At 38.3% G+C, this 19,372-nt stretch overlaps 1 protein-coding gene across 4 annotated transcripts; it reads right to left on the bottom strand.

Annotated features, from left to right (window-relative positions):
- Nucleotides 1-1,682: 1,682 nt before the first annotated feature.
- On the bottom strand, nt 1,683-18,326 carry LOC144667430 (far upstream element-binding protein 3-like). Of its 4 annotated transcripts, none has more exons than XM_078528843.1 (22): nt 18,174-18,326; nt 18,049-18,106; nt 17,909-17,941; nt 17,743-17,790; nt 16,846-16,909; nt 16,351-16,412; nt 15,528-15,599; nt 15,371-15,440; nt 14,553-14,610; nt 14,105-14,183; nt 11,721-11,752; nt 11,149-11,328; nt 9,854-9,931; nt 9,536-9,638; nt 8,761-8,864; nt 8,252-8,363; nt 7,468-7,569; nt 6,570-6,862; nt 6,006-6,036; nt 3,801-3,896; nt 2,725-2,968; nt 1,683-1,953 (listed from the first exon to the last, which is right to left on the bottom strand). In XM_078528843.1, exons 1-21 carry the CDS (start codon nt 18,273-18,275, stop codon nt 2,742-2,744), a joined length of 2,004 nt encoding a protein of 667 aa, XP_078384969.1. In that variant the 5' UTR covers nt 18,276-18,326; the 3' UTR covers nt 1,683-1,953; nt 2,725-2,741. The 4 variants fall into 4 exon arrangements, with proteins under 4 accessions (XP_078384969.1, XP_078384985.1, XP_078384977.1 ...); XM_078528859.1 differs by having other exon boundaries at nt 2,725-2,956; XM_078528851.1 differs by having other exon boundaries at nt 8,767-8,864.
- Nucleotides 18,327-19,372: the final 1,046 nt, after the last annotated feature.

The raw sequence follows: 19,372 nt of genomic DNA, 5'->3' as shown, positions 1-19,372 counted from the left end.
TCATGATGTTGCCACAGAATTGAGTTTTAAATAACACTTTGGATCAATTTAGGTTTCTGGGAAACTGCTCACCTACCCCTCCCCAAACCTAACATTTTGCCCAAAGCGATAAGTAAGGGTTAATGTTAGGTTTGGGGATGGGTAGTTGAGCAGTTTCCAGAAACCTAAATTGATCAACACTTTTTGACATCTTTTGACTGTTTTCCACATTTCTTGGGTTGGTAAGGGGGGGGGGGGGGGGGGTTCAGTTTGCATTGGGCTTGTAGGGACATACTAAGTTATCACATGGATTTTTCGTCCTTTGGTTGAAAATCAGTGAGGAAGTGGGAAAAATCCGATAACTCTAAAAAAGATGTCAAAATTGTCAAAAATCAAAATGACAAACAGTGGGCATTAACTAAGAAATGTTAAAAAAGTTGATTGAGAAATCATGGAATGCAAAAGAAATATTGATGTTAATAACGGAAAACCAGAACAATGTTGCTAGTTATTAAAATCAACCAAGCCCTTCACCAACAAATATGCTAAACAAAAACATAGCATAATGACACATGACAAGCAGAGTCACTGAAGGATCTTTCAGCACCTGTAAGAGGCCATCACACAATTTTCCACCAACAAGTCCACATTTTTTTCTGCAGATTTTTTTTTCTGCTTCTGAAAAACAACATTGTTGCCCACCCATCCAAAACAATGAATGCAATCAAATACAGACACCACTAGGAAACATTTATATTAAACAAATCAGATGCATAGGATTGTATAACACATAATAATTCATTGAACAAGAGTAAGTAAATTTTCCACATTGCATGAGAGATAAGCTTACTGTTGGAAAGCGCAATTTTCTTGCAGTTGTTTTTCTGCTTCTGAAAAGCAACACTGTCATCCATGCAAAACAATGAATGCAATATCAAATAAACCAGTTTATATCAAATAAACCAGATAAAAGAATTAAAATCATCACAATCCATCACATGCACGTGTGTGCTCTTTGATCGACTTTAGAAAATAACAGATTGCTCAAAAAATATATGTCAAACTTAATAAAAAGCAGAATAACAATGGGCATTAACTAGAAATGTTTAAAATGTTGATTGGTAAGACAGGTTATACGAAATAATATTGATGTTTATAAGGGAAAACCAGGGGAACAATGTTGTTACACAGTTCACTAAAATCAACTCACTGCGTTGCCAACGCACACTGAACAAAAACGAAACATAATGACATGACAAGGCCAGATTCGATGCAGGATCTTTCAGCTCCTGTGAAAGGTCAAATCAAGCAATACACCGCAAAGGAACAATTCAAACTCATAAAGTCATAACAACAAAGACTGCTGCTAATATCAAAACATGTTTTGTTAATTAACAAGCATGAATTTAAGGGCAAAATAGACATTAAAATGCATAACAAGTGATGGTTATGTAGCATTTGTAGTAGTTAAACGTATTCATCATTTTTGTGACTTTAAAAGACTTTAATGCAAGTATCAGATTTTAAGAGAAACAAAGCACTACTTCTTATTGCTTCCCTATGAAAACCAAGCAAACGGTTTTAACATTTTACACATAATAAAAGCCCTGTACTTGGACCACTCCTTTAATGGCTTCATCCTCCACTGAAAGCAAAGGTGTCTGCAAGTGAAGTCATTTGATGCAAAGTAACAAATGCACACAACAAATAAAATGTGTTCTTTAATGTCATGCCGAGTAGTTTTACTTTGTGTCCAATCCTGTAACTTCATATAATGCTTACAAAATTTTAACATAAATAGCATACAAATGCAGCACTGCTGTCTACAGGCAAACTAAAAATGCAAAATATACATGATACAATTTTCTAATCAAAGACCTATAGCAAAATCATTATGTGTAGGACACAAAAATCCTTGGAATAAAAGAGATCTTCTTCGCTAATACGGCATTCCTGTGACACGTCTTCATCCTCCTAGAAAGCAATTGATGACAGCAATACTATTTTTTAGAAAAAATAGAATATTAACCAACAATGGCCTTAACTAAAATATGTTTCAATTTAACATTCATATAATGCAGTCACTCATAATAAAAATACATAACGTATTTTATCTGATACCCTCATTTTATGTGACCAGACTAACCAACAACATTAATTTTGTAATAACCACCGGAGTTATGTAGTTAAATTAAAAGAAATGTAAAATTTAAAATAGTCACTTTACTTAGAGCATAAATCCAAAGATGAACAATGACTGATTAAACTCTTTCATAACAGAATATGCATCGCCAAGCTGACCTTAACGCAATTCTTTGAGTTTTCTCTTGTCCTTCTTGTTACATTTTAAGTGGTTAACTACCTAATTCTAATCTCATAATCATCATTAGTAAATGACAACAATGAAGAAACGGTCATATTTGCATTTGAACATCAAATTATCAAAATCATCAAAATTATTGTTCACCAAATAAAAGAGAAGAGACAATATGCATTTCAATGAGTCCACATGGATACATGGATACAAAGTTTAAACAAAACAGCAAACAAAATTCACACTAAGTTATATATTTTTTAAACATTTACAAGTAATGACATACATAAGATTGATTTAAACATTAGAGTTGTGAAAGGAAAAAACATTTTACAGTTCATTAATGTTCCTTTGACAATTCCCCCCCACCACCACCCCTCAAAACACCTGTACAGATTTCACTACAAATGGTGGGTAAAATAAATGCATACCTTTACAACTACTGCTTCTACTGCTGTTGTCCCTGCTGTGCCCCTGGGGGTCCTCCTGGCTGCCCCCCTGGCTGTCCCCCTGGGGGTCCCTGTGGCTGCGGCTGTTGTTGTTGTCCTGGTACACCAGGTTGTTGTTGTGGCTGTCCAGGTTGTTGTTGATAGGGATAGTAATAGCCCTGTTGTCTGTAGTATTCTGCCCAGGCTTGAGTGTAATCTGGCTGACCACCTTGACCTGCAGGTTGACCTGTAATTGTCAATTTGTAGGCTTGTACAAAAATCTTTACCTTTTTAGCTGATACACAATGTACTTTGTCAACTTAATCATCTGTACAGTTTAAGTACGAGGCTTAAATATTCTAGGCACAATTTGTTTGAATAATTGGTAAGTTCTTGATTCTTCTTACATCAAAATACATGCATGATTACCAGTACCACTACATTTTGCACAATTTTCCAATAAAAATTATAACATACTGTATTCACAGTCACATCCAAAGCTAGAGGCTAATGTTGTTGCGAATAGATTTAAACCCTTTAGGGTTGGAAATTAGCACTCGCCCACTCGCCCAGGCGAGTGTGAAATTTGTCGGGCGAGTACAAATCACAAATCACTCGCCCGGTTTAGCGAGTACGATTTTCACTATATTAATCAAAATAAGCGGAACTTTTACTTTCCACTTTAAAAAAATCTACTCTGTCCATAAGCCGATATAGCCGAAATAGGCTTAGATTGCAGTCTGTATCGTGATCGACCACTACAAACCCACAAACATGCTTAGAAATTTAAGTTGTACATTGAATTATTCGTGGGGGGAGGGGGGCTAAATTTTCCATTTTTAATGGAGGAGACTGTGCGAGCAAAAACTGATCTGGGCGAGTGCAATTTGAAGGTCACTCGCCCAGATGGCAAGTGCTCCGAAATTTTAGTTTCCAACCCTGCCCTTGCTAACCCATCAGGCAAGCGATACCGTGTGACTTTACATCCACTGAAAGTGATCTCTGGGCTAAGTGTACATGTATCTTACTTTCATTTGCATTACTTTGCGCCCTGCAAAGAAGATTTTTCATCATCATACCTGGTGCTGCTTGTCCCCCTGCCGCTGCGGCCTGCTGCTGGTAGAGCTGTTGGTAATAAGCTGCCCATGCTGCAGAATAATCTGCCTGGCCTTGAGCTGTAACAAGTAAAATAAAGTAAATCAACCCAATAACAAAAAAGAAAAACAGAGTTTTACATCTAGCAAGAGGTAAGTAAAACGGTGGTTGTGCTAAGAAATTTCTGAGCCTTTCTGTTGCTAGCTTGGTAGCTATTGATTCAGGTATCATATGTGTATGCATTAACCAAGAGAACGAGAGTGAAGTATTTTGTCGAGGGCAAATTTTGCAAATTTATTGTTAGAATATAAAAATAACAGTTAAACCTCTGCTGACAGACAACTCCCATAGGCAGTAAGTGAACACTTCATCATTATCCCAGCCACATACGGGTACAATGTTTTAACCTCTCATAGGCAGACACCTCTCTATAGCAGACTTTCTGCACCCAAGGTCGTCTGATAACACGATGTTTTTAACCATATTATTATGTAATGATGGACCTGTAATATTTGAAGGGCTCGCTGCAAAAAGGGCGGTAGTGATTTTCCCTTGAAATGAACATTATCAAAACTGCTCCAAATTTCGCATGCAGATTTGTTTACGTGCGCTTAACACTGTCCTGTGTTTCATTTCGTTGTTCTCTCCTTCCTTTTCGAAAAATAACATATGCAAAAAAAAGATTTTGTAACTTACATTGTCCACAGTAATCCAGCACTAGACATTTTTCCACGCCTCACGTGTGAAAATCTTGCCCCGAGGCACTTTATTACAGTCGTCCGGGATGTAAAAACAGCTTTTCAGAAACCAACTTAACTGACCGCCATGTTTGTCATATTTCGTTTGCTCCCAGGCGGTGGCAGCGAGGGACTGGGACTCGCTATTCTATTGTGACGTCTTAAGTCACATGTTAGTGGCTCAAGAACAGAGAACAAAAATGGCACCTTTCTTGGGGAAATAAACTACTGGTTCGTTCGAGCAAGTGCGTCCGCTTGGCGGTTGAAGGACATCATTAAGTCTGAAAACCCGTAAGTCCCACAGCATTTCTCGAAGAAATGAGAGATGTTCGGCCTTTGTTTTGTACAATAGTGCTCTTTAGCGCTCGAAAGAGAAAGTTGTTTGACAAAGGCCGGCGGAGCCAAGCGGTAATAAAGTCTAAAACACAGATCTCTTGTCGGGAACTATGTCAGCGTGAGTTTTGCAGTGTCCCCTTGGGTGCTGCCGCGACAAAGTTGCCGAGAAGTGACCTGGTTTTAGACTTTAAAAAATTCTTTATATGTTCCCCAGGGCACCTTCCCTTCGCAAAATATTTTCTGTGTCTCATTAAATATTCATCAATCAATCTATCGATTGGTGCGAACGAAAACCTCATAAGTTTATCTTGTTTTCGCGGGATTATGTAGATGTGTGATGATGTAAGGAGTGGAGATAGAATGAGAGCAAGCCGGCGGCACTCAACTGAAAGCAAAACTAGTATAATGTGACAACACGAGCAAGCGTATTCAATCAACAATCAGTCTTTATTTCACTTTCACCTCGGCAAATTACAGCTAACGGTAACAGAGTAAAATAGTCTTGCCCGAAACAACAAAAACTAGATAAGTGCAAACAGACTGCAGAAAAAGCTAGCTGCAAGCAAACTGGCGTGAAAGCTTACTGCATTAAAAGCGCGATCTATAAAAGGTTGAGGCTGACTCTGATCCTAAACTTAACTTGAAACGGCTTAACTCCCTAATCCCTTGGGGTTAGTGTTAAACTTTTTTTCGTGTGTGTGTGTGTTAGGGCTAGGCTTTTGCGTTAGCGCTAAGTCTGTAACCCTAATCTGAAACTCTAATCCCGACCCTACGGCCTCGGGGTTACCTTTTGCGTTAGGGCTAGGACTGTAACCCTAAAAATTTAGCTGACTTCATCGTCTTGAGAAACAAAAGGTTTGTAAAAGAAAAGTCAAAAGACGCCGCGCAAGCAAAAACCTTGTCTTTTTGCATGTGTTATTTTTCGAAAACGAAGGAAAGACCAGCGAAATAAAATGCAGGACAATGTTTAGCACACGTAAACAAACTCACATGCGAAATTTGGAGTCGTTTTGTCCATGTTCGTTTTCGGCCAAAATCACTACCGCCCTTTTTGCAGCGAGCCCTTCATTTATGGTTCCTGGAATTGAAAATGCAACCTTAAAACAACTGGCTTACCTTGACCACCCTGTTGGCCTTGCTGTTGACCCTGTAAACCACAACAAGTCATTAAGTTTAGCACAAGATATTTATACATGATTAAATCTAGCTATTTTTCAAATATGCAATTATGTTCCAAGACTGTTTTAACGTCAAAATAGTCAGTCAAGTTAACTACTGCACATAGAGAATAAGTGAATAGTCAGAATAAACTATAACTTCTCTTTGTACCCCTGCTATTTAATGGCCCCCTTTTAGCTTTTTAACAGAAGTGAAAGGGATATTTCTTTTTTTTTTTTTTTTTTTTTTTGGGGGGGGGGGGACTTAAAATAGATGTTTGATAAATTAAGTGTGCACAGTCCATCAGCAAATAGACAAAGATGGCACTGACACAGGCAATCATACATATTTACAAAATTTGCAATAGACCAGGAAAAGTTTCTGCTAATAGATATATCAATTTTCCGCCTTATCATTTAGTTGTCTCATCCAATGTCACCCTTCACTGATCAGAGACAAGTTCCTTACTTGCACCAGTCATGGGTTGCTGCGGTGATCTTCTATGCGTTAAAAGTTCCTTACCTGTTGCTGAGGACCCTGTTGTTGGCCATACGGCTGTTGTTGTTGCTGGCCATACTGCTGGGGTTGCTGTTGCTGGGGCTGCTGGCCATACTGTTGCTGCTGCTGTCCGTACTGACCATACTGTGGCCATCCCCCTTGCTGCTGCTGTTGCTGCTGCTGAGGTTGGTTCTGTTGGTTCCAGCCAGGTTGGTTCCAGTTGTTTCCTTGGTTGTAATTACCTCCTCTGCCCCCTCTCTCACTTTCAATCTTTTCCCTGATTAGTTGTTGAGCATGTTGGATCTGTTGGTCTGTACCTTTTGTGCAAATAAACAATCATGGTTTAGACATTAATTGAAAGGCCAGGCAATTTGGAAATGTGGAACCACATTAATCTGGGCACCGACAAGCCTGAAAATCCATACAAGTGGATGTAACTATGACATGACTGCACTAACTAGGTGTTAAGACCAAACTTTTACTGTTTGCATTGCAGATTTTGTAATAAATCTTCATGCTACTGACAGATAAACCAAATATTGCAATGTGAATGATCCACATTGGAACACTCATTTCATCATGTAAACCACAATAGGCCCATTTCATCGTGTTTGAAAATTTTTAAACCTGCTCATCAGATAAAGCCTTTTCACTGTGGACACCTTATCTTTACTAATAATAAAATAAAATAATAATAAATACTATATGAACATGTCATATTCCTAGGTTACATCCAATGCAAACTAGAACTGCCAGAATTCAATTTCAATCTCTTGTTTATTTATGATTTAATTAACTCCAGCTGGTGTCAGGAAAACCACAAGTGAAGGATTCTAGTTGGCAGGAGCAATAAAATAACAACAAATAAACATTTGTTACACATGTTAAGTTGCCATGCAATAGAATAAGAGCCTCCCAATACCTCGAATGATGAAGCTTTTTGTTGGAGAGCTTTCAGGAATAGCTCTGTTTAACTCCACATGTGCGCCACACAAGTTGATAATTCCTCTGATTGTTTCCCCTCCTACAAAGAACAAATGGCATGATACATGTTGAACATTAACAATAATAATAACGATGATGATGATGATGATCACTAATTTAATTTGTATTTATAACTTATTTATTTTGTATTCATAATTTATTTATTTTTACAACCATGAAAGAACTTCACAGCTCAGTAGCTCTCAACAGTCAAATACATCTTTTCTGTATTGCTTACAAGACGTGCATGACTGTTTCTGAAACCTTTCAAGCCAAGGGTAAGCAAGTACTACTTCATTCGGTACAAATGTAGTCTTTCGGATGGGAAATACTACATTTGTTTGTTTCAAGGGTTGCCACCCTTGAAACAAACAATCTCCTGGGTTTTTTTGTTGTTGTTGTTCAAAGTCCAAAAATTTCATTTTTTGCTTAAAATTAGTTTTCATTGACCATAAGATACAGCTGTCTGTTATCAACACAACAGTAACACCAAATGCCTGCTGCAATCTTTATAACTTGTTCGAGAAGATATATTAACCTCGAGAGCATTGCAATACAACATAATATCCAATATCTTGAATTTGGTCAAAGAAACTCCACTAATGTGTCGTTAATAAACATTTCTCTAGTTCAGTGCATACCGTACCCCCTTTTTTGCTTACCCAATGACAAATGTTACAGATACAGACTTACATATTTGTTCAAGACATGTTTTCACTTACCTTTACCAATAACAAGTCCACATTTATTTCCTGGTACTGGGTATTCAACAGTGTTTATTCCGGGCATGTTTGCAGGTGGACCCCTTGGAGGTGGGCCACCTCGCTGCCGAGACTGAAGAACAAACAAGAAGTATAGCTAGTTAGCGACACAATCACTCCCTTAAAAAGAGTGCGTCGAGCCAAGTAACCCATACCACTGAAGCTTATCCTGGTTTTCCTAGCATTAAGCAGCTAGGAGTATTTCTACTATTCCCAGGATGGGCTGCTAGTCCATTGCAGGCTTTCCCCCCAGCATTATTTTGCTGGTACCGATTTATACACCTAGGTGGAGAGAGGCACTATGAGAGTAAAGTGTCTAGCCCAAGAACACAGCAAAATGAACCAGGCCAGTGCTCAAACCCAGACCGCTCGATCCGGAGTCCACTGCGCTAACCTTTAGGCCACCATGCCTTCCAATCACTCCCTTATGATGTTGTAATTATTGTTAATAACAGTAAAAGTTTTAGTACCGCCACCTGTTCTACTATTTCTTGGATCATGCTCTGAACTTTCTGGACCTGCTCTGGTGTACCTTGGACAGATGCCATTCGATCAGGTGCATTCGAGTTATCCTCTGTAAACGAAAAATTTAATAGATGTTAGTCTGTAGAAGTTTAGAATGCAACAGAACAGCTACTGGCATACTGTGTAGGGGAGTAACGATACATCGAACTATCAATGCATTGCGATTGTGGGTGTTCCCCATCAAATGGTGTCCTGTACATAGTACTTTTTCCAAAATTGAAAAATGCCTCTCTTGTTCTCTGCCGTCCTTTCTTGGCTTTTTGTTCGTTGCTTCACAATCCGTACTGTTTTACAAGCCATAAAAGCAAACTTCACGATGTCACTCTCTCCAGGGCCTTATCCACATTCAAAATGGTAGTTGCTATTTTTGCTATTATTTATGCAAATGTTTACATTCTTTTTTCTGTTGCTAGTATTGTTGAATAGAGTAAAACAACTATAAAGTTGCAACCCTTCTGCTTTCAAAGACTGATAAAGCCAACAAAGCCACAAGCAATAAATTTTTATTCAAAAACACTTTTGTATAATCTTTTGTTCTTTTTCTCTTATTGAATTTGGGATTTAATGATCACTATTCTTTTTAACAACATTTTACTTTGGGCATTCCAAAACATCCATCTTTTCCTAGGCAACAAAACTTTACTTTCCCACTTAAAAAACCATAGGCATAATTTAAGTGTCCTTTTTTTGTTATTTGTTTGCAAAAATGTTTCAACTTACTCATATTAAACTGCACTTTAGCTCCAGTCTCTGCTTGTATTCTTTTGATTGTTTCACCACTCTTGCCGATAACAAAACCAACAATATCTCGCGGAACAGGAACCTGCCAAAGCAATGGTTAAAAACTGTAACTATGGTCTAACACTACAGGGGGAAGAAGTGCTCAATTTTTAGGCGATTTTCATCTGTATTCTTTTATCAATCATAGACCTAAAAATTTGCAGTTTTAACATAACTTTATTATTTCTATGGCGCAAAATCCATGCATATATGATCTAATGCGCTTGAACAGATCATCTTTTAGTTTTATTAACACACCTCTAACTGTTGCATGCCAGGCTGATTTCTATCCATGTTATTCCTGTTTCCTTTGAAGTCCATCCCAGGTGTGTTTTGCTGAGATTCAGTACAATATCAGTGTTAAATTATTGAAAATATAAGAGAGTCCAATAACCATGTACAGACATACTGTTCTACATGTACAACTGAATTAAGAGCAGTGTCCCCCAGGGTTTTCAAAACAAGCCAGTGACTGCTGGAGTTCCACTGGCTACTTGATTATATGTCGCTAGTTACTCTGGTCATAGTTATCAAGCTTGGCGTTGTCACTGCTGCCTTCTCTTCCAGTTGCTGACACCTACTTCAAAGCATTTTGAAACCTCTGGTTCCCACAAAGTGCCACACATGAAGAACATACTAGTCGCTCTCCGATGTACAGTCAACTCTTGTTATAGCGGACACACTTGGGGCGTCGTTTAGTGACCATTATAGCGAGAGTCCGTAATAGCGGGAGTCATTTTCAGACAAACCTCTTTCACCGGGGATCTAGATTTTGTCCGTAATAGCGAGTGTCCGCAATAGCGGGGTGTCCGCAAGGCGAGAGTTGACTGTACTTTAAGTATTTGGGGCACTACTTGAAATAGGAACACTTTTTAAAAAAAAACTTACTCAGAAGGGGGAGGGGACAATAATTTTTTTTTCTAGCCATGTTCTAAACGAGCAGGGAACTGGGTACAAACATATTTTCTCTTCGGTACAAACATTCAATATCGATTGAATTGAAAAATGGGGCATGTCATCTGAAAGAGCATCCAAAAATTAGTAGATTTACCAAATTTGACGGTTATTGGTTTAAACCCAATGGCATAGTACACCTAATATGGATCGGAGGGACAGGCGTCCTCCAATCCATACTAAGCTCTCTTATTTTAAAAGTGTACCATGCCATTGTGTTTAAACCAATAACCATCAAATTTGGTAAATTTACTAATTTTTTGATGCTCTTTCAGATGACGTGCCCCATTTTCAATTCAATCAATATTGAACATTCATACCAAGAAAAAATATGTTCGTACCCAGTCCCCTGCTCATTGAGAACATGGCCAATTACTAGATAGGGGAACCTGTTGGGAAAGGGGAAGTCTAAAATTGAGACTACCCTTGTGAAAACCTAAACCAACAGGACAGATTTTTTCCCCTCAAACTCACCCACTTGCATAAGGTAAACACAGACCATTTACTTTAATTTTTGTTTTCATTACTATTAAATAACATTCAAGAACAAAGGAACTGGACTTTTGATAATTTTTAATTCCGGTTTTTTCCATCATCACCTGCCAGTTCCTGTTGCCTGGATGACCACTGACCTCTAGCTCCTTTTCGGTAAGTAAGTCCTGAACAAGGTCTCTTCCTCTTTGCGCTCTCATGGAGTCTCCCATTATCCGGAGGGGTTTCTCTGGTGCGTTTAGATACGGCCCATCCTGAACCATCATCATTCGGCACTGTGCTCTCTCCTACAAAATTTTCATGAACCAAGAGTTGTGCAATAGCATCCCCAAACACATAACACAGAGTATACTTTCACTCTGTTCACCTACTTCAAGCAACTTTGTAAGATATTCTGCATACCAAATAATTATATGGTAATTCCTCAAACTAACCTAAAATATGACGAATTTCAAATTAATTTGCCTGGATATGAGGAATGCCATAAAATACAACCAAATGCTGAACACAGATATTTTGCTCTTTGAATACAAATCTTAATGATAACGACTGTTTCATAACAAGTATACAACTGTAACTCAAAGAAAAGATCTGATGTATTAACAAACAGAAATAGCAAGGGGTTTTACAACCCTAAAATGCAAACAGAAATATGCCAGTTAATTAAACCAAAACAAACCTGAAGAGCCTTGATTGTTTCACCTCCTTTCCCTATAATACAAGAAGAATTAATCAAAAGCATAAAAACACCACTTACTATTTACCTATAGGTTATCTTATAACAATTATAACTACATAGATTGTCTTTACTGCTTCCATCCATGGGACCACAAGGATGTAGCTAAGAAAGCACTTAGCCAGCTCATCAACAAGCCCTGCTGGCTTTTCTGGCCTTGGCAGCTCTAAAAGTTTACCAAGTCTCTGTTTTCATGTGAAATTTCAGCCAGATTTGAGTTCTCTTTCAGTCAGTGAAATAAGCCGGCAGCCAGCCCTTAGCAACATGCCTGTGACCAGGGCTACCTGCACCAATTGGTGCCAGTTTATTAGGCTAAAATAAAGCCTTGCAAACAAAACCAGCCTTGACATTAAGAAGGGACTTGAATAAGTTTTAAGAGCTTTGTGCCACCTTTTATAAGGTATAAGGTATAAGGTATAAGGTATTTTATTTAAAGTCGAAACGTGGGGAGTGGTTGCCCAATCTCCCGAGCCAGGGGCTCATGTAAAAAACGCACGACTATTTACAATAAAATTAATTACCGACATTACTATTACATAAAAATCATTAAAAATATAATTTAAAAAGAGATGCTAATATATACAAAAAAAAAATAAATAAAAAAATAAAAAATCAAGGTAAAACTATATACAGTTCATACACTGGCACCCAGCAAACTTCATGCCATTTAAACTAGCTCGAAAATGTGCCAAGGTGGTCGAGGATTTGGCGTTAGCTGGCAACTGGTTCCACAAGTGAGCAATTAAATACAGAAAGGAGTTGTGCATGACAAGGCTGTTATATGGGGGCTGCACAACATTTGAGCCTCTACCTCGTAAATTATTTGATTTTTATTGCTGGTACAGCTGTAGTTTAAGGATTACTACTCAAAATTTTATTGGTACTTAAGATACTTTTCCAGCAGTACTACAGAAATGTCCAAATGACAAAAAACACAAATTGCTGCAGGGCTCGACTTTCAGAAAAAAACCTTGGGGCCAGCTGGCCCCTAAGTCTTCAGCTTTGGTCGCCAGCACACATTTTCTAGTCGCCAAAAGTTTTTCAACAATAAAAGCAGTACGTGCGCCACAGGGTTTTCGTGCTCATTGATGTGTAACGACTACGCGCCAGAGTTACGTGTGTTGAGACTTACTCAATTTGCATGCCGTGGGAATTGGAGGTTTTTCCCTGATTTGTTTGATTATTGTTACAGGCTGCAAATTTTTGTTATCGATAAAGCAGTTTTTATTGAGCTAGAAATCAACTCCAAGCAGTCCGATAGCTTTTCATGATCTTTCATGAGCCGGGCCGAGCCGAACATCGGCAATGAATGAACAGGCAGCGATGCGTAAAAACCACGGGAATGCCTCAAAACTGATGTTTGTTTTCATTCGAAATTGAAGTGCGTTGCACGGAAGACAAACATAACTTTAAGTCTTTAAGTCCATTGACCTTTAATATCCTGAACATGGAAAACTTAAGAATAGCGATGACAAGAATATAATATTTCGTTTGCGTTCGGGCCAGACAAGGCGAAATCCGATATCCAATTGCAAATATGCTAACGCGTGTGTTGTTTACGATTCAACAGCACACTCCATTATTCTTAAATTCCCATATTCTTCGGAACCACTGTTGCCAACCAAAATATAAAGCTAAAAACAAAATAAAAGAACATCGGGAATCATTATGAGAATACACGCACGGTCAGTGTAATTATCCAAAACGCGACATTCCAAAATGGAATTTAATTTCCAATCTTGTTTAACAACTTACGGAAAGCTTGTAATGTTAAATCCAACGTGAGAATTCTTGAATACACTAAGACCATAGTTCACACTTTCGAACGGTAAATTTGTTTATTTAGCAGAACATTTCATTTTAGAAACTATTTTTTAAAAATGTGGCTTCCGGCTGGCTTCCTGAATGTACTCAACGCGAGGAAAGATGTCGATTTCACTTTGCGTTTCGCCACTGCTTGTAATTTTAATAAGTAAGTAAATAATCAGTTTAAGATAAGGGCAGTTTCAACGGATTTCTACGTAAAATACGTAATGAAATTCTTCGCCGGTTTGAATGAACATTCAATCTGTTCATTAGGGTTCTAAGGAAATAACAAAAACCTAAAAATCTTAGTGGCCAGATTGGCGACCAAGCGTTGGAAGTTAGTCGCCACCGGATCGAATCCAGTCGCATTGGCGACCCCACAGGTCGCAACGTCGAGCCCTGTGCTGTAGTCATTCTGAAAATCTTAAAGCCCTAAAACTAGAATGCAACAAAAAGGAATGACCCGTCTATTTTCTGTGTACATGTGGAAGGGGGCTCTGGGCTGAACCGGCTGAACTTACCGATAATAAGTCCAACTTTGCTTGCTGGTATCATCATTTCAATAACTTGTTCACCAGGAGCAACGACTGGCAATGACATCTGGAACAAGTTATAACAACATTAGTTATTTTTTATGGACGTTTTTACATACACTTTGTACAGTAGTACAACATATTTTAATCACTTGACATGTAAGAAAACTGAAAACTTTGGCAAAAGGAGAAGATGACACTCAGTGTTAAGCTGGACTAGCCTGATTGCCAGAGGCTAGCATAAATTATTAGCAGTCAGGAAAGTGAAAGAAGCCCAGTGACTACAACATACATTAAATTTTGAAACTCTTAATGACTTTGACAGTACAACACGGCAGTATTGATTTAGGTTGAGAATTAAGAGCACAGTGATTCATAAGAAATGGTTTTCAACAGTTATAAACATATTACAGAAAGAGCAGTCAAATATCCTTACCAAGGATTCTGGAATCTTCCCCTCCTCGCATATCCTGTTTAACAAATTCCTTGCCTTCCTGTAACACATAGAAAGAGAAAAGACCAATTGGCAGAGGTTTCTATTAAAAGAGGCTGCAAGCCAGAGATAAGTACTTTACACTTTTATAATAATTCAATATTATGCATTATTATATTATATTGCAATATAACTGGAAGTCAAATATTTTTTTTGTATTGGATTGTCAAATCTGATCTGACAATCAGCAGACATAAAAACAATGCCAGTGAGGAGGCAAAGTATGCCAAGTGCAGGAAATGCTTGATGTCTATTTGAGACATCTATGACGTTCCAGATGCTAGAATACCTTTAACTAAAGGCACCTAAGTAATATTGATAGCCAACATTTCTTATGCTTGCACTGTAGGCTTCCAGACAACCTTGCAGAAGTCTAGTTGATCCATACCGTAAAATTCTGGTTAAAAGCCCTGGGCTTATTATTACAACTTCGTAAGGGGTTTTGGGTGGGCTTATAAGCAGAGGGGCTTATAACCGGGAGGGCTTATAACAGAATAAAAAAAACGTTTCGAAACAAGCCACGGGAGTGTTGATCGAAATACGTTTTTTAAGTTAAAAACGCATAATAAAACAAAATTTGCCCCTGTTCAGTACTGTCATCCAGCCGAGGTGGGCTTATATCCGGGGGGGGGGGGGGGGTGGCTTATAATCGGATGTATTTTTTTTTGTTTCCAGGTAGATGGGCCTATAACTGGAGGGGCTTAAAAGCGAGAGGGCTTATAACCGGAATTTTACGGTATCACTTTAGAACACAAACTTACTCTACTGCTTGTTGTGTTCCATTTATGGATACATGTCGATCTGGAGGTGCTATCTGTCCAGGAGGAGGGTCTGCCACAAGAAAATATAGATTAGGGAAATTCAACGTTAACTTCAAGATTTTCAAAGTTTGGATAAAAAAAAAACATCGGAGTTTACCTGGGGCAACTTGTATTTTGGCTCCAGTTTCTGACTGCAGTTTATTGATCTGTTCTCCACCACGTCCAATAACTGAAAAGAAGGATAATCCACAATTCATTTCAGACATTTTAACATTATTTATTGGAAACTAAATGATCATGCTCTTCAACACTATTAATAGCCAAGGTATTGCATGGCAAATGTTGTTCATTACTGGGTGCACTTTGGTTTTCAGTTGGCAGAAATAAGGTCCACCGTACTTTTCACAAAATAAAAGAGCTTACATGTGCCCCACTGCCAGGGATCAAAGGAGCAGTTAGGCTCATCAGCCCGATACTCAACTACAACATCTGTAGCTAAATACTTGTTATGCAACGCTTTCGAGTGGTATACTATGGAATATCCCACGAGTCACTTGTATTTTCTAGGTATACGCTGACTAAATTTCGTCGAAAATAAGATCGCAGCGCACGATGGGAAGGTTGAGTTGAATACCGTCGAATATACAACAGCTTTCCTGTATTCTGATTGGCTGTATTTTCTATGGCATGGTATAAAACAGAGTATCACAACACCTTTGTTAAACTCATCCCCAATAGATGACCTTGGGGAAGGTGCCTATGATAGTGGGTGGTTGTCCCACAGCGAAAAACAAGCTCAGCAGGGCACGCAGGTATCCATGGCAACTCTGAGAGGGGCAACCACCCACCCGACACCGTCACACTGACCATGTCAGTGGAAATACGTGAATGGGATACCTATCTGGTGCAGTTTACCCCTGAGAATTTTTTTGCACCCACAATCTGCTATCAATCTGCGCCAAAAAATAACGTGCACTTACTCAATCCAACAAATCTGTTGGGGATCTTCATATCCTCTTGAACTAACGAACCAAGTCCAGCTCTACAAAAAAAAAAAATAATAATGATGATGATAAAGTTGCATCATGAAGTTTGTTCCAGCAAGCTGGCAGGGTGAATTTGAAAAAGTATTGCTTAACTAGTGCTGGTGAGACAGTTTAGTGTTTCAAATGAATCTGTCGTGGTATAAATTTACCTTTGGTCTAAAATTTTCAAACCAGTTTGATATTTATTTCCCTTCGTTTCAGACTATGATTGTAAATATGAGACAATAAAAATCAAACTGGTTTAAAGACAATTTTAACCATAACAGATCCACCATGATCAAAGGGAGTTCGTCAAAGAAGCACTTACCAACTGTCACTGATACCAGAATAATTAACTTGTACATACAAAAATAACCTTGAGAATAAGCCAAAATCACACCATTCATCTTGCTACAAGGTATTTTATGAAAACATGCTACATGTAATTACCTCTGTGCTAAACTTGCAGCAACTTGCATAGCTATTGACTTGGGATCTTTTCCGTCCATAGTACCTGAAATCCAACATGTCAAAATAAAGACACTGCTAAACAGTATGACCACTTTCCACACTAAGGAATAACCTATTTTGTCATTTGGTCTCGGTAAAGCTGTGTCGTTAGTGTGGAATATTTTAGATTGAATCCTCAACATTTTTTGAGTTGGATGGAGGAAAGAAAGGGGCTGTATTTACTGTGAGAGATAAGTGCCTTGCCCATGGCATCAAGTTCAAGCAACACTCTCTCAATCCGAGTAAAACACACAAATCGCCTTGGTGTCTTGCACCTTTTAACTAAACAGAATCTTTGTTATTCTCTCTAAATACTGGAACTGATAGTGTTTACACCACAATGAAGGGTGCTTTTTTGGTTACATTTCTGTTAACTCCATACTTATTATGCATACAATTTTGTGTCTCACTCTTTTTATGATTTCTGCTCATGTGACAGAAACTGTACGCCCAATTTAGTAGAGGGCTATACAGATATTCCAACGATCTTTCATGTGCCCTGCTGTTCTAACATAAATTATACTAAGCTTAAGACCATGGATTCCGATTTAAATCTTAAAGCTCATAAAAATTTCTTCCTCATCATCAGTCATCATCAGAAAATTGGGAAAATGGCAAAGATTTTCATTATGAACATTATATAAATACCGGTATCCCAGATAAACACTAAATTTATTATATTTTCGTTCAAAAGTATAGAAAATTCGACATAAAACCACATTCCCTTTTTCTTATACTTTGAAAAATGAATTCTTTCGAATTCAGGAACCACCGTCGTTGACATTTCCGCTTTAGAAAATCAGCTGAATTTTTAAGTTTTTTACAAATTAAACTCACCTTCTGTCGCCGGTTTTTTCGCAGGAATTTCTTCACCACCACCTAAAACTAAACACAATATAACATAAAAGCTTACAAATTTGAACTCACCAAGTGAATACAAAGAGAAAGATTGCATACATGCCCACCTCGCGCGCGTTTAGTTCGTCAACACAAATCAACTTACCGTCTTGTTCATACGGTCTTTTCTTACTGAAATCTGCAAAATAAACAACAGGAACGCAATTACCGTTTAATTCTTTTTAACAATGAACGTTCTAACGACAGAATGACATGTGTTTTCAAGACGTTTGACGACATTCACACCTTGTTCAGCCGAAGCCTCTGCTGCCGCAGCGCTACTCGATCCCATACGTGCCGCAATCTAAAGACAAAATTCGTGTTAAATTCGCGCAAAAAACACACTTAGGAGATCTCAAGGACATAAATACCTCCTTTGCTCTCTTTAATGCGTCGGCAAAGGCTGAATTTGGGTCTACAGGAGCCGCTGGCGGTGGTGGAACGCTGTTGAAAGCTTGCATTGCGTCCGCCATATTTCAACACGTGAAGAAGAAAAGAAATGATGGAAGCCGACCGCGAGGCATGATGGTATATGTACAGACTAATCCCGCGCGGCACGCAAACCACAGGATACCCAATGTGGCCAGACAGGGATATGATCGCATCGTATCATCACGTATCATTCCACAAGTTGCCCGTAATTTCTCAAAAAGTTGCTCAAAAGTTGCTCCAAAAATCCAAATAAGTTGCTTTTGATAACAAAAGTTGCTCGAAAGTTGCTCCAAAAAATCCAAAACGTTGCTTCTAATCACGAGAATTTCTCTAAATATATGCTAATTTCCAAATGAGAGTAAGATTTCCAAGCAGTTTTATGCAATTTTACAGCAAAAGAAGTATCTAAATAACAAATTAAGAGGAAATTTTTTTAATAAACAAGCATTTCTTTAACTGAGAAAAATCGTGAAGATATCAATGACGTCATGTTTGCTGACGAGTTTTGTAATGTTTTAATGCAAAATGAGCCGAAAGTTGAAATGTCTTCAGAGGTTCCTCGAAAGTCTTCGGCAAACTTCGTAAATCTTCGGAAACGTTCGTATTGCCTTTGAACAAGACAGGGATAATCTTCGGAGATCTTTGGTCTGGAAATTGCTCAAAATGCAACAAGTTGCTCGAAGGGGAAAAAGTTGCTCGAATCATGAAAAGTTGCCAAAAAGTTGCCGAGCAACTTGTGGAAAGCCCTAAAGGGAACACCGAAAGGTTACTGGTACAAGTAACAAGACTGTGTCAGACAGCGCACTCCTTCTAGTCTACTTTTTTCTACTCATAAGCGATTGATTGTCTGGCGACGACTTTTGTACTTGTGTGACCTGATCACTAACTCCGGCTGCAGTCCCGTTACAGTGAGTCTTCCTTTAGACGAAGGACTTGTTCTAAAACATTCTATTCTAAAAGAAAAAGTCCTTGGGGACCGTGCTTTTTCGTCTGAGGCCCCTAACCTATGGAATAAGTTACCTGTAGACTATTCGAAATGAGGATAATTTTAACAAGCTCAAATCCCTGCAAAAACGCATCGTTTTAGACTTGCTATTAAATGTATTGATTACTTTCAGTTTATAAATAGTGTATTTAG

Source organism: Oculina patagonica, chromosome 1, assembly GCF_052425735.1.
Source record: "Oculina patagonica isolate OP01 chromosome 1, crgOcupat, whole genome shotgun sequence".
NCBI classification, from domain to species: domain Eukaryota; kingdom Metazoa; phylum Cnidaria; class Anthozoa; order Scleractinia; family Oculinidae; genus Oculina; species Oculina patagonica.
This window is presented reverse-complemented; position numbering and strand designations above follow the sequence as displayed.